At 39.1% G+C, this 20,367-nt stretch overlaps 1 protein-coding gene across 1 annotated transcript in view; it reads left to right on the forward strand.

Moving 5' to 3' along the window:
* The first annotated feature begins 2,264 nt into the window (after positions 1–2,264).
* The window catches only part of cmtm4 (CKLF-like MARVEL transmembrane domain containing 4), a 29,016-nt gene continuing 10,913 nt past the window's right edge, over positions 2,265–20,367 (forward strand). The window contains exons 1-2 of the mRNA XM_042493362.2: positions 2,265–3,138; positions 17,699–17,875. Coding sequence (XP_042349296.1) covers positions 2,953–3,138; positions 17,699–17,875 — 363 coding nt within the window. The 5' untranslated portion in view covers positions 2,265–2,952. The remainder of the gene's footprint in view (positions 3,139–17,698; positions 17,876–20,367) is intronic.

Consider the following 20,367-nt stretch of genomic DNA (forward strand, 5'->3'; position numbering starts at 1 on the left):
CTGTGAAAGGCATGAAATTAATTTATCTAAAAACAAGGCCTTAATTAGTCATAAAATGTCGTAAGTCAATCTTTCAGAAGACTTACAATAACTAATACATAGGAAGTAGGATATTCCAAATCTTTTTCCTGACATTGAATTGTAAAATCTCAAAATAATTTGTGATACCTACTTTTCAAAAATAGCTTAGCAAATACCAATTAGATCTCTATAAAAGTAACCAACACACATTACCGCATCCAATCAATTAACAAATAAACAAGCTTTACGTGGATACTTTTATGATAGTATTTTCATTGTCTTCAATGTTTGCCATTCTAGAAAGCTAAAATTAAGTCAGCATTTGAAGTATTTCAGTTTTTACTTCAGTATTTTGTTTTTCCTCAGCTATTCTAAAATTGGTCCTTAATTTAGCTGAGTGACAATAAAAAAATATTTCAAAGTCTCACACTGAACTTGTCTTGAGCTGCAGGGACTCACTCTGACATTGTGAAGTCCTGACAATTTTGGTGGAAACACCATAAAAGGGTAATTCTGCACATTTGCTGCAGAGCCTTTACTCTTTGTAGATCCAGCAGGGCTATTTTAATAACTGAACTCTCTTGAACTGAAAATCCACTTGTAACAGCAGCACTTCATTAATGAATAAAAGCCTTCTGCAACATTCAAGTATCAGATAGACATGCAGCATCTGTAGCTCTCTGCAATCACCTAGGCAACCATTTAATACCACTAATTGCCATTAGAGGGCGGTACAGTACAGGGAAGCATTGTTTATCTCATTGAAGGGAAATTTCGGGTTTATCTCTTAATTCTGAAAGTTTCCTTGACCTGACATCTGATAAAAAAAAAAAGCCATGATGCTTTTTCTGCATCAACAAGCTCGGAGAAAACAGCTGTAAATAATAATGTATTCTTTGTTTATATTTTGATAAGGTTTTATTTTAGAGTGATAGGGTTAATTCGGGTAATTTGGTACACTTTTTGTAGATTACCAAGAAAAACACCAAAAACTCTGCAATTATAAATTTTACTTTTATACTATATGGTTTTCTGCTATATTCCTATGTAGAAAATGTGTTGTCAAGAAAAATAATTTACAGTAATGTCTGCTTGTTGTTTAAATGGTTAAATCTATTTAGTAGTTCAACAATGAATTCATTAAATCATAATGTATACTGTAGTAATTCATTATAAAAAGATTGCCCAATTTTTCTGCTTTGCTTTCCTCGTCCTTCAGTTTCCTGTTTCTTTGGTGCCATGTTGTCTGCAGTGAACAATTCGGGCTAATTCTGGAGTATTGTGGCGGATATGGACTCCCAGTATCATATTTAATATTTTTTATGTAACAAAAATACGATAAATATCAGAAATCTTACAGGGTGGCACACATTTATATAAGCCAGAATGTTATGGCACCTGGTAGGCTATTTTTGTTGTTAGAGCCTCATTATTTTAGCTGCAGAATTTTTATAACCAGCATGAGAAAAACATGTCACATGGCTTTCCTTGTAAGTATTTGGGCACGTTCAATCTCAAAACAGTGTGCACCCTTTCGCTATAGTTTCCAGGTTGAACATGTTTCCTCAAAAGGTAGTGACACTGTGCAGTGAGCTTTGGGGTACCTTTTCTCCTGTTTGGTGTGTGTGTCAGAAGTGAACCCAATCAGCACATTTTAGCATCACCCCAAAAACATGTGTGGTGACTATATAAATACAGCCTAAATATTTATTTTTTTCCAATTTAGGCTACTTTGTATTGTATTCTATGTAATTCTTTTTTTAAATTAGTGTTGACTCACTGGTAACTTTTTTTGCTCTTTGTTGTCATTTATCTTTTGTTGTATTTTGCTGTAAAATGTTAGTTTAGGGGGGTTTGTTTGTTTTTTCTTTGCTTTGTTATTGTTTGTTGTTTTCAAGTTGAGGGGCTCCATTTGTATAAGCCTCTGGCTTCTTGACCTCTCCTGACACTTTTTTTTTTGTTTCTTTTTCTCAACTGGATTTTATGTAGTTTTTAGGCTACTTGTGTACAAATAAACTAAACAAAACTGGCTGCTAATAGAGCCCAAGATGTTAAAGCCTTTTTATCACATTTTACCTGATGACCCATTTTACCTGGCTTCACCCCAAATGCTTTTACAGATAATACAGCAAAAACTATTTAGATCTGATGGTGACAGATAAACTACAATATAAACTTCCCACTGCAGGCACACTAATCCTCTGAAGAATGAGGAAATATTTTCATCAGGCCTGGTTGGAGGCACACCGACGATGAGAAAGGACCAGTCGGGGAGCCAGAAAAAATGCAGCACAGCTCGGTCCTGTCGGCGTGGTTCCGGCTGGATCCGTTTTGCAGGCTGTTTGGGAGCACTTAAAACGGGCGCAGAGCCGACACAAGAATGTGCAGTTTTCAGAGGGGCGGAGACAAGCCCGCCTCGCATCCATAGCGAGTAGCGGCGTACAGCAGGCAGCCTAACTGCGGGCTGCTGTGCAGACTAAGTTTACAATAGGAAACAATACGGTCTCTCTCGGTTCTTCTGGCCCATAATGGGTGGACGTTTTTCGGCTGCAGAGACGAGTCACACAGTCCCGGTGGGCGTTTGTTTTCGGCGGTGCTGAACTCACCAGAACCGTCCATGGTGAAGTGACACAGGGAATCGAACAAGTGACCCGCCTAACATAGTTTTCAGAGAGACGCAACATTGTAACCAGGAGGAAACAGCGCAAGGGTTGCATCAAACGCCTGGTTTTCCTCCGCGGCTGTTTCCTCTGTGGGGTGGCGATGAAAAGTGGACAGTCTGGTTTGTTTTCTCCAGCCACTTCCAGCCTGCATGGAACAAAGTGTGCTTTCTGAAACATAACCTGCGCCCGCGACTGAGGCGGTTTGTCAGCGGGTTTTTATATGTCGTAACGTTGCCCGTCGAGAGTCCAGCTTCTGCCGACAGTCATCATGAGGACCACCGAGGAGGCGGAGGGCTTTGACGGCGAGGCCTCCAACACTTCCATGATCTCCGGGGCCAGCAGTCCCTACCAGCCCACCACCGAGCCCGTCCATTCAAGGAACGTGTTGGGGGGGATAAGGTGCGACGTGGAGTACCTCAAGTCCTACTTTGGGATTTTAAAGGTGGTTGAAGTGGTAAGTTTGATCACGACTTTCATTTTTTGTGATGTGCAGCCTCTTAAAAGTGAGTAAAACCAACTGTGACGCACCATTGGTGGATAACATCTGAGCAGCTACTAACATACGGACAGGATAACTCTATTTTCAGGGAAAATACTAATATTTAAAGCTCCAAACTAACATTTCTCCTGTATTCAGCATTAAAACCTTACTGTTTACTTCCGTCCCTGAAGTGGTAAACCCAAAATTTAAATACATGTGGCTCTACAGGTCTTGGTTTACCCTGCACCACATCCCTGATAGTGGTCAGTCAGGTTTCATGCTTACAGTATGCCCATAGGCGTAGATTATTTTGGAGGGGGCAGGGGGCACAAAGCACACATCCCCCTCACTGTTTAGAAAAGTACATTTTCCCCCTCAAAAAAACAAAAACAAAAAAACATGAACATGGCAGAGTATATCTTAGTAAAACTGATACAGACAAGACACAATACAGGGTATAAAAATCATCAGAGTGGATGTAATGAATGGTTTGACACTCAACATCTTGCGGTGGGGCAGTTACAACCCCCCATTCGCATGTGACCCCACCAGTATTTAAGGCCGTGACACACCACGCTGACGGTCAGCCGTCTGCCCGCGTTGGGTCAACAGTGGCCCTTATCGCCGTGGTGTGTCCTGCACTGTTGGCCTTCATCGACTTGCTTGCGTTATACAGCCTGTTGAATCGGTGGCAGCCGCGACCGTGGAGTCTGGTGAATGAAATCGCTCTGATTGGCTGTTCAGCTTACCGCATGAGAATACTGATGGCGGTGAAAAATGTAAACAAATGGCCAAAGTCAAGAGGGAAGGAGGTCAAAACAAACTTGTTATGTAAGGATAGATTGCTTTTCTTCTGCTTTTGAGCTCTTGGTGGTTTGTGTTATTGTTCACTTACGCAGAGTAAATATGCTTTGTTCTTTTGATTTTAGATTGTATTGTTGATATGGCTAACTAGCGTCATGGCAGTCTTCCAGTTTCCCGTTTTGAATGATGAATACAGATGTCCGCTCTGCTGGTATGGAGGGCTATTTCGTCTCACGCAGGCACAGAACGTATGGTTGGCTGTTGGTTTGGTGGGTTCATGTGCAACTTTTTGGCCAAGACACGGTGATGTGAGGCGACACAGCAGGGGGCTTTCATCGCAGCTAGTTTTCTGATGTCAGTGAGGTGAATCATTACCTGTAAACAAGACCTACACCCTTGAGTATGCCTACCTAGCCTGTTTCCATTGTAAATTTGTCAAACACACTAGATACCAACACAAACGGCACTTTTCGCTGCAGTATGATATCCTACTAGCTGCAGTATGATATCCTACTAGCTGCAGTCAGTGTGTAACTCTGCAGGATGGCATCAGCTTGTAAGACAGCTGGCAAAATGTTATATAAGGAGCTGGAAAGTCAGTAAAGGGTGGATGAGAGGAGAGGTGGATGGGTCCAACAAATCACTTTCACCCGTGAGTCTGCTGTTCACTTCCTGTGTGACCACAGAGCCAAGTCGTGATGGTTTTTTTTTTCTAAACCTAACCATGTGCAGTTGTTCCTTAAATTTAACCATGTGCTTTTTTTGCAAAAGCAAAATAAATGAAAATAAATACGTGGTGTTTTACCAATATTGTGAATGTATTTTGAGAAATACTGTATACATCTAATGAGCAGAAAGTGTACTTTTCCTTTAAAAATGGAATTGAATTTAAAAAAGATACAATGCATGAAACATGTAAATTGACACGCTGTCCCGGAATATCAAAAACCAACGAGAGGGTACCTAGTGTGCCATATTTAGACGTGACAGTCCACTGACAAAGCAGACTGTCATGTCAATTGTGTAAGTTTAGTAGACTCTTATTTTGAAGGATGCACATTGGCTCCAACAAAATCATACTGTATTTAATGGTACACTTTGGCGTTATCTCCAACAGTTCGTCTGTCATGATCTTACTGAGTATTGGACGGCAACTACTGATTATTTTCATTGTTGATAAATCTGTCAATTATTTTCTCAATTAATTGATTAGTCATTTGGGGTGTAAAATGTCAGAAATTGGTGAAAAATGTTGATCAGTTTTTCCCAAAGCCTAAGAAGGTTTTGTCCAAAACCGATAAGTATTCAGTTTACTGTCCTAGAGGATTAAAGATACCAGAAGCTGGAATCAGAAAATGTTATTTTTTTTTCTTAAAAATAACCCAAAAAACACTTAAACTGATAACTGGATTATCAAAGTAGTTGGCGATTCATTTAATAGTTGACAATGGATCGATTAATCGTTGCAGATCTAACTGAGTTTAGTAGTATTGTCTTTCTTTTGTGATAAGTAGTATTTCTTAAAAAACTTTTCGTAAGGTCTTGATTTTCTCAAAATAATTATGATCACAATTTCTTTGTCAGGATGTAGTTGTCTCTAGAAAAACATTTTCTCTGTTATTTCATCTCAATACACCTAAACCAGATGTCTGAACTGGTGCGGAGGCACCAGTAAAGCGAAATGAGGGCTCCCAAAGCTCTGACAATTCACCAGAGGAGGAAATATCTATCGAGCCAGAGCCATTTCTCTTCTTCTGGTGCCAAAAAACTCAGGCGCAGGCCTGCTCACTCATACACATGATGTAGTGTGTCCACAACAGGAAAAACCATAGAGTTAAGGAAAGTAGCAATTACCTCTAACAATGTTTGTGGAGAGCACAAGCAAAGTCGAAGTCCAAACTGTTAGAAGATAATCTTGCAGAGTTCTGGCTTCTCTGCTTCACTTTTAAGACTTTTGTTTAGCTCTAAAGTTTGAAAACAGTTAAAGTCTTGTGGGTGTCTGAGTGTCCCACTGGTCTTACAGAGGAGTACAGTCAGGCTCTGCTATTGCACACACCTGTAATGTTTACCTCCTGTGTACGTGGGAAGTTAGGATAGGGAGCCATCTGTCATCAGTGTGGGAGAAGTTTGGAGCAGGCAGTAAAAAGAAGATTCACAATCTTCATCTGGCCCACAGTAAATGAGAGAATATTGTCTTTGACAGCACAAAATTGATTTTATTTCCGCAGTGAACATTCCTTTAGCCACAGAGGCTGCCCACAGTTTATAGGAATGTAGCACAATAAAAATCATGTTCTTATTATTCATGTGTGCTAATGGCTGGCTTCGTGGCTCTTATGTGTTGCAGCGTGTACACAGTGATTTAAATATCTGGACAGAAGGGATTCCTTTCATGCAAAACCATATGGGCCCTTATGTAGGGCTGGGGATCTAATTGTTTTTTTTTTCAACTTATGCTGATACAATACCCACATTTCACTGCTTGTAAAATATGTTTTTTGATTCTTTCCATTAAGAATTTTTCTTTTCAACAAAACCCTTCTTATTCTACAGAATAAGCCAAAGTTATTAAACATTAAAGGAACAGCATCTTAGATTTAGTAGGAGTTAGTGGTATCTAGCGGTGATCATTACAGATTGCAACCAGTGTCACGCGGTTATAATTGCTACAGTGGTTTTTTGTTCAGGAGGTTTTTACAGGGAGCCAAATTATCTGCAGAGGTACTTTCCTCTCCAAAACAAATTGACCTGGCGATTTAAACCTGTAAAACACTGAAAAAAGCATTTTAATGTTAAAAAATCAATGTTTTTCCAGCACTCTCACCCTGGAGGGGCTGCTGACTATGGTGGCCGATAAAAACATGCGAATGGCCCTATGTAGAGCCAGTTTAAAGTGTGTTCATCCTGGGCTACTGTAGAACTACATTGCAGTGCAACATAGCAACATGGCGAACATCTGTGGACAAAAACTTGCTCCCTGTGTGGATAAAAATGGCTCATTCTAAGGTAACAAAAAAACAGCAAATCTTATTGTCAGGTGATTATACATGAGAGAAAACGTACTTGTTATATTAAGTTTCTGCCCATATATCCAACTAAACCCTGCACACTGGACATTTAATTAATAATTGTTGTCTAAATATAAGCAGCCGTACAAAATCTTTGCCTCTGGTGACACTTTTGATGCCATCTTTTAGTACTTGACAGAACATGACACCAAAAAAGTTTTAAGAGTCATAACCAGCTCCTCTTTGTTTCAGAGCATTTATCACCAATGCCCACATGTGTAACAGAAATAGAAAGTGCACACAATATTGCTAAGACACTGATGCAAATAGAATGTAAATACTACAAAAAAAGCATAATGTAGCACAGGAAGATAAATATGCAATGCAAATATCGCAGAGGGGCTGGTGTACTTTGTAAAACAATGATGAACAAAACAAGCGCACACCCATCTCTTTGCCTGGAAGTTCCTTCATATTATCATATGCAGTGAAATGTAACAGCTCTGGTACCGCTTAGGTAAATACAGGGGCATGAATATGATCCTAGTTCCTTTTATTTGTTTGTTCTATAGTTTGTTCAGTGCTAATACAGACTTTTCAGTTTGAGTTAGTCGTATCTCCTGCCGACAAGGACAGGACCATTGAAAGTCATCCAAGTTTACAGTCGGTATCTTAGAGGAGGCCCATAAGGCTTGCTGCCAAACGATAATAGCTTCACTGGCTTTTTTTTACTGTTCTGACCTCTAATCATTTAGCTGTGTGCCAGCTGAGGCTGTGTGATGATCATTAGGAACGGATAGATGACAATGCAAAGCATGCAATGTTCTGTCGAGTAGCAAATGTAGAACACAAACACAGTTAATCTAGAAAACACTGCTAAGGAGGTGATGTGCCTGTTATTCATATCACTGTGTTAGTGGAAATTTGCTCTGCGGCTGAGAGGGCAGCAGTTGTGTGTTGTTAATAGATCATCTTTGTAAGTTATATGCAGTAACGATTAGCATCAATGCAAAATAGACTGGCACTGTGCAATACATGCAGCTTTGTACCACACATTTCTTTAAAGGGATATTTCAGTAATTTTAATCTAGCTTTGTATCAAAAAAAGAAAAAAGAGGCTGAAAAACTGAGATCAAACTGTAAAAATAAGCCGTGCTGATTAAATATAACCCAAGATTCTGTTACTGAGTTTCATATTTGTCGCTTCAAATGTTTTCAGAAACATATTTTAGCTTACACTTTAACTGTAATAAGAGATTGTTTGTTACTAGTCAGCCACCATTGTTGAGTTCAACCAACGGTTGAGTTCACATCATGGCACCCACCAGCGGAAGCTTTTATTAGTCTGGTAGGGTGCAGTGCATCCTGGTAGTTGTAGGTTTTCTACCTCTTGAGCAAAAGCAAAAGCAAATGCCACAGTCCTCTTGTCTCTTCTTATTTCTTTTTATGTAGCACCACTGTCAGAAGTGTTTGTGTCTTTCTACTACAGAGACGGCTTCATTTTTGTGAGGATAATTCCATATTGGTGAAATACTTCTTTAAAGATTCAGACAAATTTTTGCACACATGGCAGAATAATGAGTTCTACTTTATGAAATACAGGCTGAATTTAAATCTTTTTGGATGATGTCAGTTTTGACAGTTGTCACTCAAAAGTTAGTGGGCCCTAAATGCCTCACACACCCCGTCTGCTCTGGCCATGTTCATACGTCCTCATGACATTGCCAAGAAAAGGTTACATCCAGGCCTTGTTAGTACTGTGGAAGACATTTTTGACATTTGACCCATGTTTACCGTGAGATTCTGTTTCCCTATGAACAGACCAAGGTGCTGAGCTTATAGAGCTGCGTAGCTGTTTGACACCAGAGCACTAAAATGCATTTGCAGAGGCTTTTTTAGAGCCAGTCAACTTGGCATTCCTTGGATGAATGGAAACGCAGGCTGCTGCTGACCGTGTACTGATCAGAAACAACCCCCAGTGGGATGTAACCTGAGCAAGGTGTGTCCATCCTGACAGCAGGTTTGTCTTTGTCTCTCTGCTGTGACTGGGTCAACAAAGAACTGATATTCAGCCCTTACCCCTCTACACTCACAGGAACTTGATACCTAACAGGACCTGACAGGACACCAATCAAACCCTCTTTGTTTCCCCACAAGCCCTAATGACTTCATGATAAATAATAATTCACTTATTATGGTATGTCAACCCTTGTTTTGCCCAATTGAAGTCCAACTCTAACAAGTGGTAATTAAACTTTACAGTAGGGTTTTTTTCAGTCTGTGGATATTGTGTAATAAAGTTACCAGATGCTCCCAAATGTCATCAAGCACTTCCTGCTCTGAGAGAGACACCATATGCTCCCTTCTCTTCTGGTTGAAAGATTACTTATCCGGAGCTTGTAGGGAGACGTAAAGACGACATGCATGTGGGGAGAAATGCATGCCTACACACAGCAACGCACACTTACCCTATCCTCTGGGGTGAAATAGAACCTTCATTCAGGCTACATTTTCCGTCACATACACAACTTTGGGCTGCTGCTGAAGCATATTCAACATTTTGGGTAATTTTTTTGTGCATGAGGTCCCATAGCAACTTGGAGTGCAGCATATAATGTTGCATGGTCTCCACAGCAAGGCCTCTTTTCTCCTCCATCAATTTTCTACTCAGAACAGATGGTGCATAAGAAGGGGGATCTGAGTTCAACAGGCCTTTAAAGGCAACTAATAATGTGCTTTAATCCCAAAGATAAGGATTTGTGTGCATGTGGGAGAGAGAAGAGAAGAGTTGATGTGTATGATTGTGCACTCACACATGCACGATGAACAGGTTGTGAGGGGGTGAAGGTTGACATAAAATCATTACTTACAAGATTATCCAGTGTGGTGCTCTGTGATCCCCCGCCTCCTCCACCGTGGCTGCCTGACACCTGCTACACAGGGACTGGGAGTCGGGAAAAGCAATATGCTGTCTTCAAGAGACATGACATCACCCCTCGGCTCGTGCAGCCCTCCACTTCTGTTTGGGTGTAACCTTTTTGGTTGTGTTACAGTCACAGACAGACGGCTATCCAACTACATGCTGTAATGAAGCTTTAGCAGCTGCACAAAATGAAACTGTTGTCTTACTGAAGGTGGATTTGCTTTCACTTTTCTTTAGTGTGCCACCGGTAATGTGATTGCTGTGCATGCTCTGAACATGCTTTAGTATTTGTTAGGGGCGGAGGGAAAATCGATTCTTAGATGCATCATGATTCTCTTTTGAAAGATTATGTGTCAGCAGAGAAGTCAATGGGAAAATTAAAACCCAATTCTCAAAATTGTGATCACCTGTAACAATCTTATAAGGCAGGGCTGTAGGTTTCTAAACCCTTTGGATGGTGAAATGTAATGGATATAATGTGCGCTCTGTTTATGTTCTAACTTGCTACTATTGTACTAATACAGATGTTGGCATTAAATTCTTCTGTTTATTTTATAGTTGTCACACAGTGAGATTAAAAAATAAACCATGTTAAAAACACAGAAGATGCATTTGTAATTGTTTAATGCCAGTGTTGCACTGAAATGTGTTCCCTGTCGAATAATGTTTCCCCCTGTTAGAGCATAGTGCCCCCTTGGTGCTTAGGGTTAGGGCTAAGGTTTAGGTTTAGGTTGAAGGAAACATATATCGACAGCGAAACGGTCTCGACTAAATGCCGACATTACAACAAATGACTTTTCAAGTAATTTCTTTGTTCCGGACAAATTTCCAAAGACAGAATAAATTCATTAGAGTTTTACTTCAGTTGCTGCACATTCCCATGATCTAGATCATTTGGTGTAAGGTAGTCATAAAACTCAGAGTTGTTTCAGGTCTTTTTCTTTTCTTGCCGCTCTGGCAAAATCAAACGTAATTGACAACAAAATTGTTGTAAGTTTAAGCCATGACTCATGCAAATAGTAAAGAAGTGAACAAGAGTCTGTGTTAATTTGGCCTTTACCTAATCCACCAACCAGCACATATTTTAGTGAGAAATCCACCTTTTATTCCCCAGTCTTCTTCCACTAAAACACGGCAGTTAACCAAGGCAACAAAATCTTAAATGTAAAGTTTTTATGCAAATACAAATTATCTCTCTGGGTTATATTGATGCTGTATTGATAAGAATACGGTCGACATATGACCGCTTTTATCTTGTGTTTCTAGAATTGTGTGTTTTTACAGACAAGTTAGAAATTGTTAATATATCATATTTATCAATGGGAGTTTGGAATAATAACTTCCACAGGAGCAGGATGGGAAATAATCCTAAAAGTATGTGGTATATGTGGTCTTGAAAATGTAGACCCTGCAAGATCCCCAGTCTTTGTAAAATTGTATAATGTGGAACAAAAACCTTGCATTGCCTTTATCTGTGAGAAAAAATTAAAAGTATTTTCCAACTCTTTCAGTGTATAGTCGGTATTAATCGCATTGCTCAGAGATTCCCACCATGACTATCTGTGGATCTTGAATGTTTCCTGTGAGGTGACGTCTCAGCCAGAGATTTGGAGGCTTTGACAAAGAGTCTTGTCACAAACAGAAGAGTTCTCCACTGACTGTTCAACAGTGCCAGTCATCAGACAACAACACGGTGCTTGTCAGAAACAGTAGACTCTGCTCATTAAACTGGATAAATAGGGTTGGCTACTGAGCTGCTGAGAGTGAGGAAACAGGAAGAGGGGGTCTTCTGCTAATGAGACTGTTTGTGCTTGTTCTCAAATGCATTTGTTCAGCAGTGTCAAGCAATGAGATGCAACTAACTGAGGTGCATTCAAGATTGAGAGAAACTATAGTGGGTTTCACAAACCCTCCTTGTTAGGATTTCTTTTGAAGCTTGTTTCACATGGATACTTCGGAGTCAGATTAAATCCTTTACCCTTTGAAACCTGGAGCAACGTCACTTTCTTGTGCTACTTTCAGAAGTATTTAAACATTTGAAACCTGAGCAATTTGGTGTGATTTCTTCAAAAACATGAAAAAATACAATATGTGATATGGTAAGAAATGTTCCATAAACTGCAAGAAATTGGTAGATTTGGGGAATTATTTTTGAAAAGCTAGGGGAATATGTTAGGGGAAAAAAGAAAAAAAATCCAGGGAAAAATATATTTATAATTATAATAATTACATATTTAAAATTATGTTGCATAATTATCACAAATGTTTAATTATTTTTTCAAAGATTTTAATTTTAATTTTTAATTCAGTATTTTTGTTTGTTTATTAATACTATTTTTCAGGTAATCTCCTTGTACTATTTACTAATATCTTGCTCATTGCCTTTTCCCATGTTTTTTCAAAAAGAAATCGAGCCAGTTTTCTCAGGTTTCAAAAGGTTAATAAAGAAAGTGCAATTGGTAAAATTCGACTGATTGCGAAAAATGACTAATCCCACACACACTCAGCACATTATAATACTTGTAATTTTTAATACATACATACTGGTGCTAATTGTTTCTTATTACTACTGTTTTCTAGTATATATTTTAACACACTTAACACACTCAGCACATAAAACATAAATATTTAGAATTTTTAAATATTCACATAATTGTGTCAGTTGTTTTTTTTACTATTACTGTAATTGTATTTATATTGTACATTTTTACATACTTTGGTTGTACTTATTTCTGCTTTATTACTCTTTATGCTTGTCATCATAGGGACTATAACCAACCACAATTTTCCCCTGGGGATCAGTAAAATAAATCTGATTCTTATATACCCATTATTTGTTAGTCAGTTTTCAGTTTTCACTGTTGAAAAGTGAACTTTGCGATGTATATGACCCGTCTTTATATTAGGCAAGGAATATGGATACTATCGTTCTTCTTACATCTTCTATAAGTGGGGCCTGTTTTGTAGACACACATACCCAGATACACAAAGTAGGTTACGGCTCTTACTTCATCTCCATATCAAAAGCTGTTGCACACATTTTTGCATTGAGAGCGTATTGGCCAGTGATATTTGTGTCTGCAGCTGTATGCTTGTTTGACTGCATCTTTCTATTATTGTCAGCTCTGTTTTGGTGGCAAAACATCTGTAAAGATTTAAATATTCTTTTGACATGGGTCTTATCTTGGGCCACATAGTATTATGTCAGGAATTAGTAATACAAGTACAATGATTTATGGAATAATGTATGTTATTAAAACCTTTGATTTCAACCCTTTGAAACTTTAGCAAATTTGCTTGATTTCTTTAAAAAACATGGAAAGAACACACTGAACAATCAAAGAGGAAATGGCCCAAAAAATAGCAGCACATTTGCGAAAACTTTGCAGAAAATTACCTGAAAAAAAAGAAGAAACAAGAGAAAACTAAAAAATGTGAAATAAAAACCAAAAAAACAAAACAAAACACAGAACTAATAAAAAACAAACAAGATTTGGTTAAAAGTGAAAATGGTGTGATTCTGTAACATAATTTTGAATATGTAATTATGATAATGATAAATATAGTTTTTCCCCTAGCTTTTTTGTATTTTACTTAGCCATTTCCCCCTAGCTTTTAAATATTTTTTTTCTAAATATACACATTTTTCGCAATTTGTGGAACATTTCTTACCCAGTTGCTCATTGCTTTTCCCCCATGTTACTAAAAGAAATCTTACCAGTGTGCTCAGGGTTCAAAGAAGAAACTTGTGAAAGGCGAAACAAACAATTGGTGTGTTGCATAGTCTAGTCCATGGCATTAATGCCTCACAAATGTTTTCCTCTCTTCTTCTTTGTCATCTGACGATTCGCTTGTGATTTTCCATCGCTCTTCCTTGTCCCCATGCCAGTTACCCTGACACATATAGCAGGCATGTTACCATCCCTCTAATGTTCCTCCTTCTCTCACTGCCCACCAAAATTCTTTAGATAATCTGACCACATCTTTAAACTCATGCCCGTGTAATTCCCTTTACTTTGTTGCCCTGATGACACAGAGGGAGTGGGTTTCAAAGAAGTTGGCGCCCTAGTTTAATTATGATTTGTGGGTCTTAAGGCCCACTTGATGTGAGTGTAAATGGCTTTCATCCAACCTTGAGGTTGCCTGGAATGAAAACTTTGCTATATATAAACAAGGGCTCCCCCTCGAAAGACGGAGACTCGAATCATCAGTCTGAGACCATTAGTCGACTGAGATCACTTCAAGTTGAGCCGTTGTTTTTGTCTGTGCAGTGTACTTCTGGAGATGTATTGTTCCTCAGATTTAGCCGTGGAGTGAGCGCTCTTTACTTTCATGCTACTCTTTGCAGCTGCAGACATGCAGGCAGTGGCACGGAGAGACCTAATGTAAGGTGAAGAAGTGAATTTCCAGCTCGCATCAAGTTAATATGATACAGTCTCTGGTTTTTGTTTGATATCTAGTGTTTGCAAAAAAATGTTATTGCATATTTGTGATCTGCGCTTGTAGCTTGTTTTATATTACTTGAATACCGCTGTCACACTGAACGTCCCACAGAGCCAGTTCAAGATTTAAAACTTAATACGGAAAACAAAATGAATTGTCAAATATTTGTTTTGAACTGTCAAACCCAACTCGACTGGCATAATTCTTTAAACCTACCCTCTCTGCAGTCAGGGGTTATTTGTCGGTGTGAGGAAACCCCAGGCAACCTCAAATTAGTCAAAACTTGTCACTGAGCCACCTCCTGTGTAATCCACAGGCTTCTTCTTCTTGCAACCGTGTATCAAATCATCAGAGCAAAGTGGAACAGTGAGACATTCGGTGTTTTGCTGATAGGAGTGTGAATCGTTCAGTATCTCACGATTTGATTCGATTCAATTTCGGTTTCGATTTTGATTCTTGGGGTCACGATTCGATTCAGAATTGATTCTCGATTCAAAACAATTTCTGGTTCAAAATCGATTCCCTATTGAAAATATAGGAGGTGTAATTTCAGGAGTTTCAAGATATTTTTTTGTACAAGATTTCTCCCAAGTGTTGGGAATCAGAAAGTGAAAAACAATCATTGTAATAATTATAGTTCAAAGAATGGACACACAAAAAAAAAGTCCCATTGTGTTTTTGCAGTTGTTTGTATATCCCATTATCTGTGCCATTCTGCAAAGTAGCTCCTATCTGTGATGATGCAGAGGGCCACATCACACTCCTGACACTTCAGAGAGGGGCCTGATTCTCCTGCCTGCTCTGCCTGCAGTGAACACAGAGTTTACATCCATATGAGGCCCTGCTGCTTGTTAGACTGTCTCCTGATTTACCCTAGTCTCATTTTTATTTATTTATTTATTTATTTATTATTTATTTATTTATTTATTTATTATTTATTACTATTATTATTGTTACTATTATTATTATTCTTATTACTATTATTATAGGGACTTCCAGAGTTTATTCTAATGTAGGAGGCGCTACCAGTATCACAGAGCGATAGCTACAGCAGGATTCGGCCAATCACAGTGCAGTTTGCTCCAGATGACGTGTAGCATACGTAACCGGATACAAAGCGTCGGCTCATCTTCCGATTGGTGGACAAGACCAAAACAAACCTCTGACCTCTCCAAATGAATCATGGGAAACCAGTATGGCGTTTAGCATCAATGCTGATGTACATTTATCATCGAAATATGGATAAAATATGGACAGAAGACACCGAATATCGGATCTATCATTATGTATTTATTGAACAAGGTCCCGTAAAAGCAGCTGAATTCCCAGGCTGGATACTGAGGCCTCTAAAAGAGCAACTATGCATCGGAGAAATCCCTCTGAACGGGACAGCCGACAGCTTTCACCGGCGAAAGAAGTAAGACGATCCGACAAACGGACTTTTCTAAATGATAATCATTTTAGAGGGTTAAGAATAGACTGTATTTAGTAAATATAGTCTATAATCAATGCTTAGGATTTTTGAGCTGATTCTGAATCGTTAAAAGCGGGAATAGAAATTCTTATGTGAGTGGATTTTTCCCCACCCCTACTTGCTGATGGAGAAGAGGCAGCTAATGAAGCAGCACTTCAGTCATCTGTTCATGGAAGAAATAACATCTGCAGTTTATTGGAAACTTTACACCGCCTGTGTTTTCTGCACTCTAAGTGAAGTGAATGAGTTGGTGAGCTTAACACAAGCTGCTAAAGGAGAGACAGTCAGGCTGTGACTACATACTGTTTGTTGTTTTGATTTTTGCTGTGGCAGTTTCTAAACCAGCCATCAGACTTCAGATTAACTTTATTACACGAACAGGGATTTCATGCAACTTCCAAGTACGTATGTAAATGAAGGAGAAACAATAGGAGTGTGTTAAATCCCACCTGCTCTTGAAAAACAAACTGGCCTTTGGAGATTGTATGAACATTTATAAATTCCCATGTAATCAAACACTATCATGCTGCAGTATCTCAGATCTGCTGTACCCGAAATGAACAGTTCACCCCCAAATCAAACATACATATTTTCCCTCTTATCCGTAGTACTATTTAGCAATGTAGTCAACTGTTTCAACATCAAGTCAACTTTACACCTCAGCGGAGGAGGACGCCGTTAATGTTTACATTTTGCTCTGTCACGAGCATGAGTAGATGCATGCTTCCCTCTGCGCATTGATACACTTAGCAGGTATGGTTTGATAGAAAGAAAATAGGTCTGTGAAACTATGTTTGTTTAGTTTTTTAAATGTAGTTTTTGGTGCTTTAAGCACCATGAGTGCCATCTAGTTTCATTATTTTGGAGAGAAGGTAGACATCTCTATTGCTGTTGTCTCCAATACACAGTAACTCATACAAAAAAAAATCCAGATTGATAACACTACAGATAAGAGAAAACAATATGCATTTTTGACTCTGGGGTGAACTGTCTCTGTAAGTGTGTGGAAGAGATAAACTTTGGTGAAACACAAAGCATGCCATAGTTGACAATCAAACTGGTTCAGGTATAAGTGCATAGTGACTGTGATACAAAGGGTAAAAAGCTAAGACAATAATGGCCTTAAGTGGTTGTGCCATTTGCCGTTTTGAGCTTTCAGAACGTTGCCATGGACCTTTTTCTTGCAGTTTAACCTCCAACCGTCCCTTAACTCAAACCCCTCATTATACAATATATACTGTGTCAACATTTAATACAAAACGTTTAACCTGCCCCACTCTGGTGGACAAAGCAGATCTGGTCTAAACTGGTTTAAATTTGGCTGCTTTAGGTCGGTCATATATCACAGTGGAATTCTCCTGGTTCTGTTATGTCTCTGGGTTTTGGACCGCTCCGAGCCAATCGGTAATCTGTGTGTGGTTTTGTCGGGGTCTAGATGGCAAGAGGAACACCTAAATAACAGAATTCTTCCCGTGCTGTGGTTTGTTGATGGATGTTGGCTGGAGGGAGGCATCTTCAGGCTGCCAGGAGTGGGACTCATGAGATGGGCTCACAGCCTCTGGTCTATTCATAGGACAATCACTTCATCATCTGGAAAGCTTGGAATGTCAGCACCAACAGGCACTCACATAAAGTTACAGAAATGGCCCGACCTACAGGATTCTGTGATTTTTTTTATTATACGACACTAAGTTTGATATTTTTTCTGTAAACTAGCTCAGCCTTTAGGATGAGTTATTGGGATGAGGTGGTATTTATCCAGATTCCAGTCATTCGGTCAGTAATGGTATGTGTTTGACTGATATCATTGCCATTTAGAGACTTTTAAAATAAACAGTATTCACTATACTCAATGTATCCTGCTGTTCTTCTTCACCTCAGGTCCTATCACTTATTGGATTCATCTGCATAGAGACCATCATGATGTGTTCTCCCTGTGGAGGGGTCTACTTCTTCGAGTTTGTCAGCTGCAGTGCCTTTGTGGTGACAGGAGTCCTCCTCCTCATCTTCAGCCTCAACCTGCACACCAAGGTGCCCCAGGTCAACTGGAGCCTCACGGTACGTGCTTGCATCCAGGAAGTGTCGCAGGACTGAGTTTAGAACAAAAGGTTGTTGACCAGAGATCTGACAAAAGACACAATGGCAGTTGGTAACAGTGTTCCCTTTTTGCCACAATGTTTTCTTTACACATTCGCTGGGCCTACTAGAGTTGGAAATGTTCGAATGTGAAACATGAGACAGGTTTCCACTCTCGAGCGTTGAAAAGTTTGCAAGGCTGGAAAGTTTCAGCTTGGATCATTAGGCTACTCGTGTCTCTGTACTGTACACAACACAACTTTGGCAACAATGAATTTGCAAGAATGCTGTGTGGAAGCATTTGGTTACAGTAACAAGACTGTTAATGAGATGATTCCTCATCATATTTCTTTCATACTTAATCAAAGCCTGACTGACAGGTTATCATTTTGGCTCACAATCCAGCAACATACTTCATCTCATAAGAGCAAATTGAAAAGCAGGAGTCCTCCAAATGGTTTTAACTGACTTAAAGGAATACTTCACCCACAAATTGATCATTTCTGTATCTGTGTTGCCTTAAATCTGTGAAGAAAAGTTTGTCTTTCTTGCACACCTCCATTGTGAAAAATGCAAAAACTGACAAAATTCTTATTTGAAGTCAGAGGGGGCCACATTTAATAACAGCAAAACTATATCAAAACATCCCTTCACAAACTCTCACCCAACTCGTGCAGTCTGATTTATTCAGACAGGTACTTACTTCTTGCCAAGCATGTGCATTTTGGATAACATTATGATTTAAAACATTTCAGCAAGTGAGTAGCACACCTGGGAAAGCATGTGCGTTTACATTCTTGCCCAGGAACATAACTCATCTGTACGTGAGAAAGTTTATGATAGTGTTTTAATCTTAAGGTTTAGTGAAAATGCATCTTTGGGAAGTACTGAGCATACGACTGGGAAAATGAGACTTGGATTATACTGCCTGAGTTTGTTAATGGGTGTTTTGATATAGCGTTGCTGTTGAATGCAGATCCCTTTTAATCTTATTCATCAAGAACATTCTCAGTTTTTGGATTCTTTGTTGAACGTGGCAGCATCTGACAATTTTCTTCACCAGTTCAGCATAGCATTTATATTGCCTTGAGTAGAAGATCAGTGCTTTAATTTTTTTACTCACTTTAACAACCTCAGTATTACTACGTTTGCTGCCAATTCAATTGATTCATGAGGTCGAAATGAGGCATTATTCATAAAAACCCTACTTTTTTCATTACAAAAACCTAAACACTGTCAGCTGGCTGCAGGGAGATTGTCGGGAAGCTGAAAGTTTCTGCCAAGGTAAATGGCCAGCGTTATTAACAAGCCAGGCTAACGTTAGTTGCTATTTGGTATCTTTTTTTTTGTAATTTCAAATCAATATTAAAATATAAAACATGTTTTCTGACTTAAAAAAGTAATGTTACAAACGTAGGAAGATAGCAAGTACTCAACCATCTTTTAGTCTTTATGTCTCCAGTCAGATAGCAAGCGCACAGCTGATAGCCATGTTGTTCGTTTACATAAAGTGACAGAGGTGCATATTTAATGGATTCAGTGTGGACAAAAAGCTCTGGTGATACACGGTGCTATGTGAAAGTTAGACACTTGTTTTCTTTTGGGACATTGTGTCATTATTCCTCTCCAGGAGTGATTGCTGACTCATGTCGGTCACATGGTAAAATTTGTTAAACTGGTCTGGTCTGGTGTTTGGTTTAATATCAAACCGGCTTGAAAATTTTCTCACCGGACCAACCCAACTATTATTATACTTACTTCTTTACATCCGTCAGCGCATTTGCGATGTGATCACAGCCTTCAATATTATGTGGGTTTCTCACAAATTTACTGGCTCACGATTATTTGGATTGTGTAAGAGTTGTGGTGCCTTACTTTTTTGTAGGTATACGTAAAAACAGTAAATGAAAACAGCTTGATATGGACATCTGCTTGAAGTGTGTAGTGAGTGTGGAGCTGGTTGGGGGAAGGTGGAGAGTTTCAGTTTTACCAGCAGGATATGCATTGTCAGCTGTAAGCAAATGAGCTGGTGGGTGTTCTCCAGCAGATACTGGTTGCCTTTCAGCGTTTGCCTACATGCACACGTTGGTGTGTTCTGAGCTGCAGCCAAGTATCTTTTACAGAGAGGAGTGGAAAAAACGTCTTAAACTGTGTTTCCAGAGGCCACACAGCGTACGTATTGTAGTAATGATGTTAAGCCAGATGTCCAAATCCAACTATAGCTATCAGATTGCTTTATGGCATCCTTGTTACAATGTTCCACCTCATACATGAGGAGAGAGTGTGCTTTTGGGTTCTACATTTTGGCAGAACGACACCACATGAACGCTTCCTACAGTCTCCGAGTGGCAGTCCATATAATCTAAAATCCTACTGTTTGTTCTTTTTCTTGCATAGTGTGTTTCTTTTCTCCTGAAGCTCTCTGGTTCCTCTCATGTCAGGTCTGACTAGTTAATTATTTTTCCTCGCAGGTG

This window comes from Plectropomus leopardus, chromosome 1 (genome assembly GCF_026936395.1).
Source record: "Plectropomus leopardus strain MGB_pleo_1.0 chromosome 1, ASM2693639v1, whole genome shotgun sequence".
Classification (NCBI taxonomy): Eukaryota; Metazoa; Chordata; class Actinopteri; order Perciformes; family Serranidae; genus Plectropomus; species Plectropomus leopardus.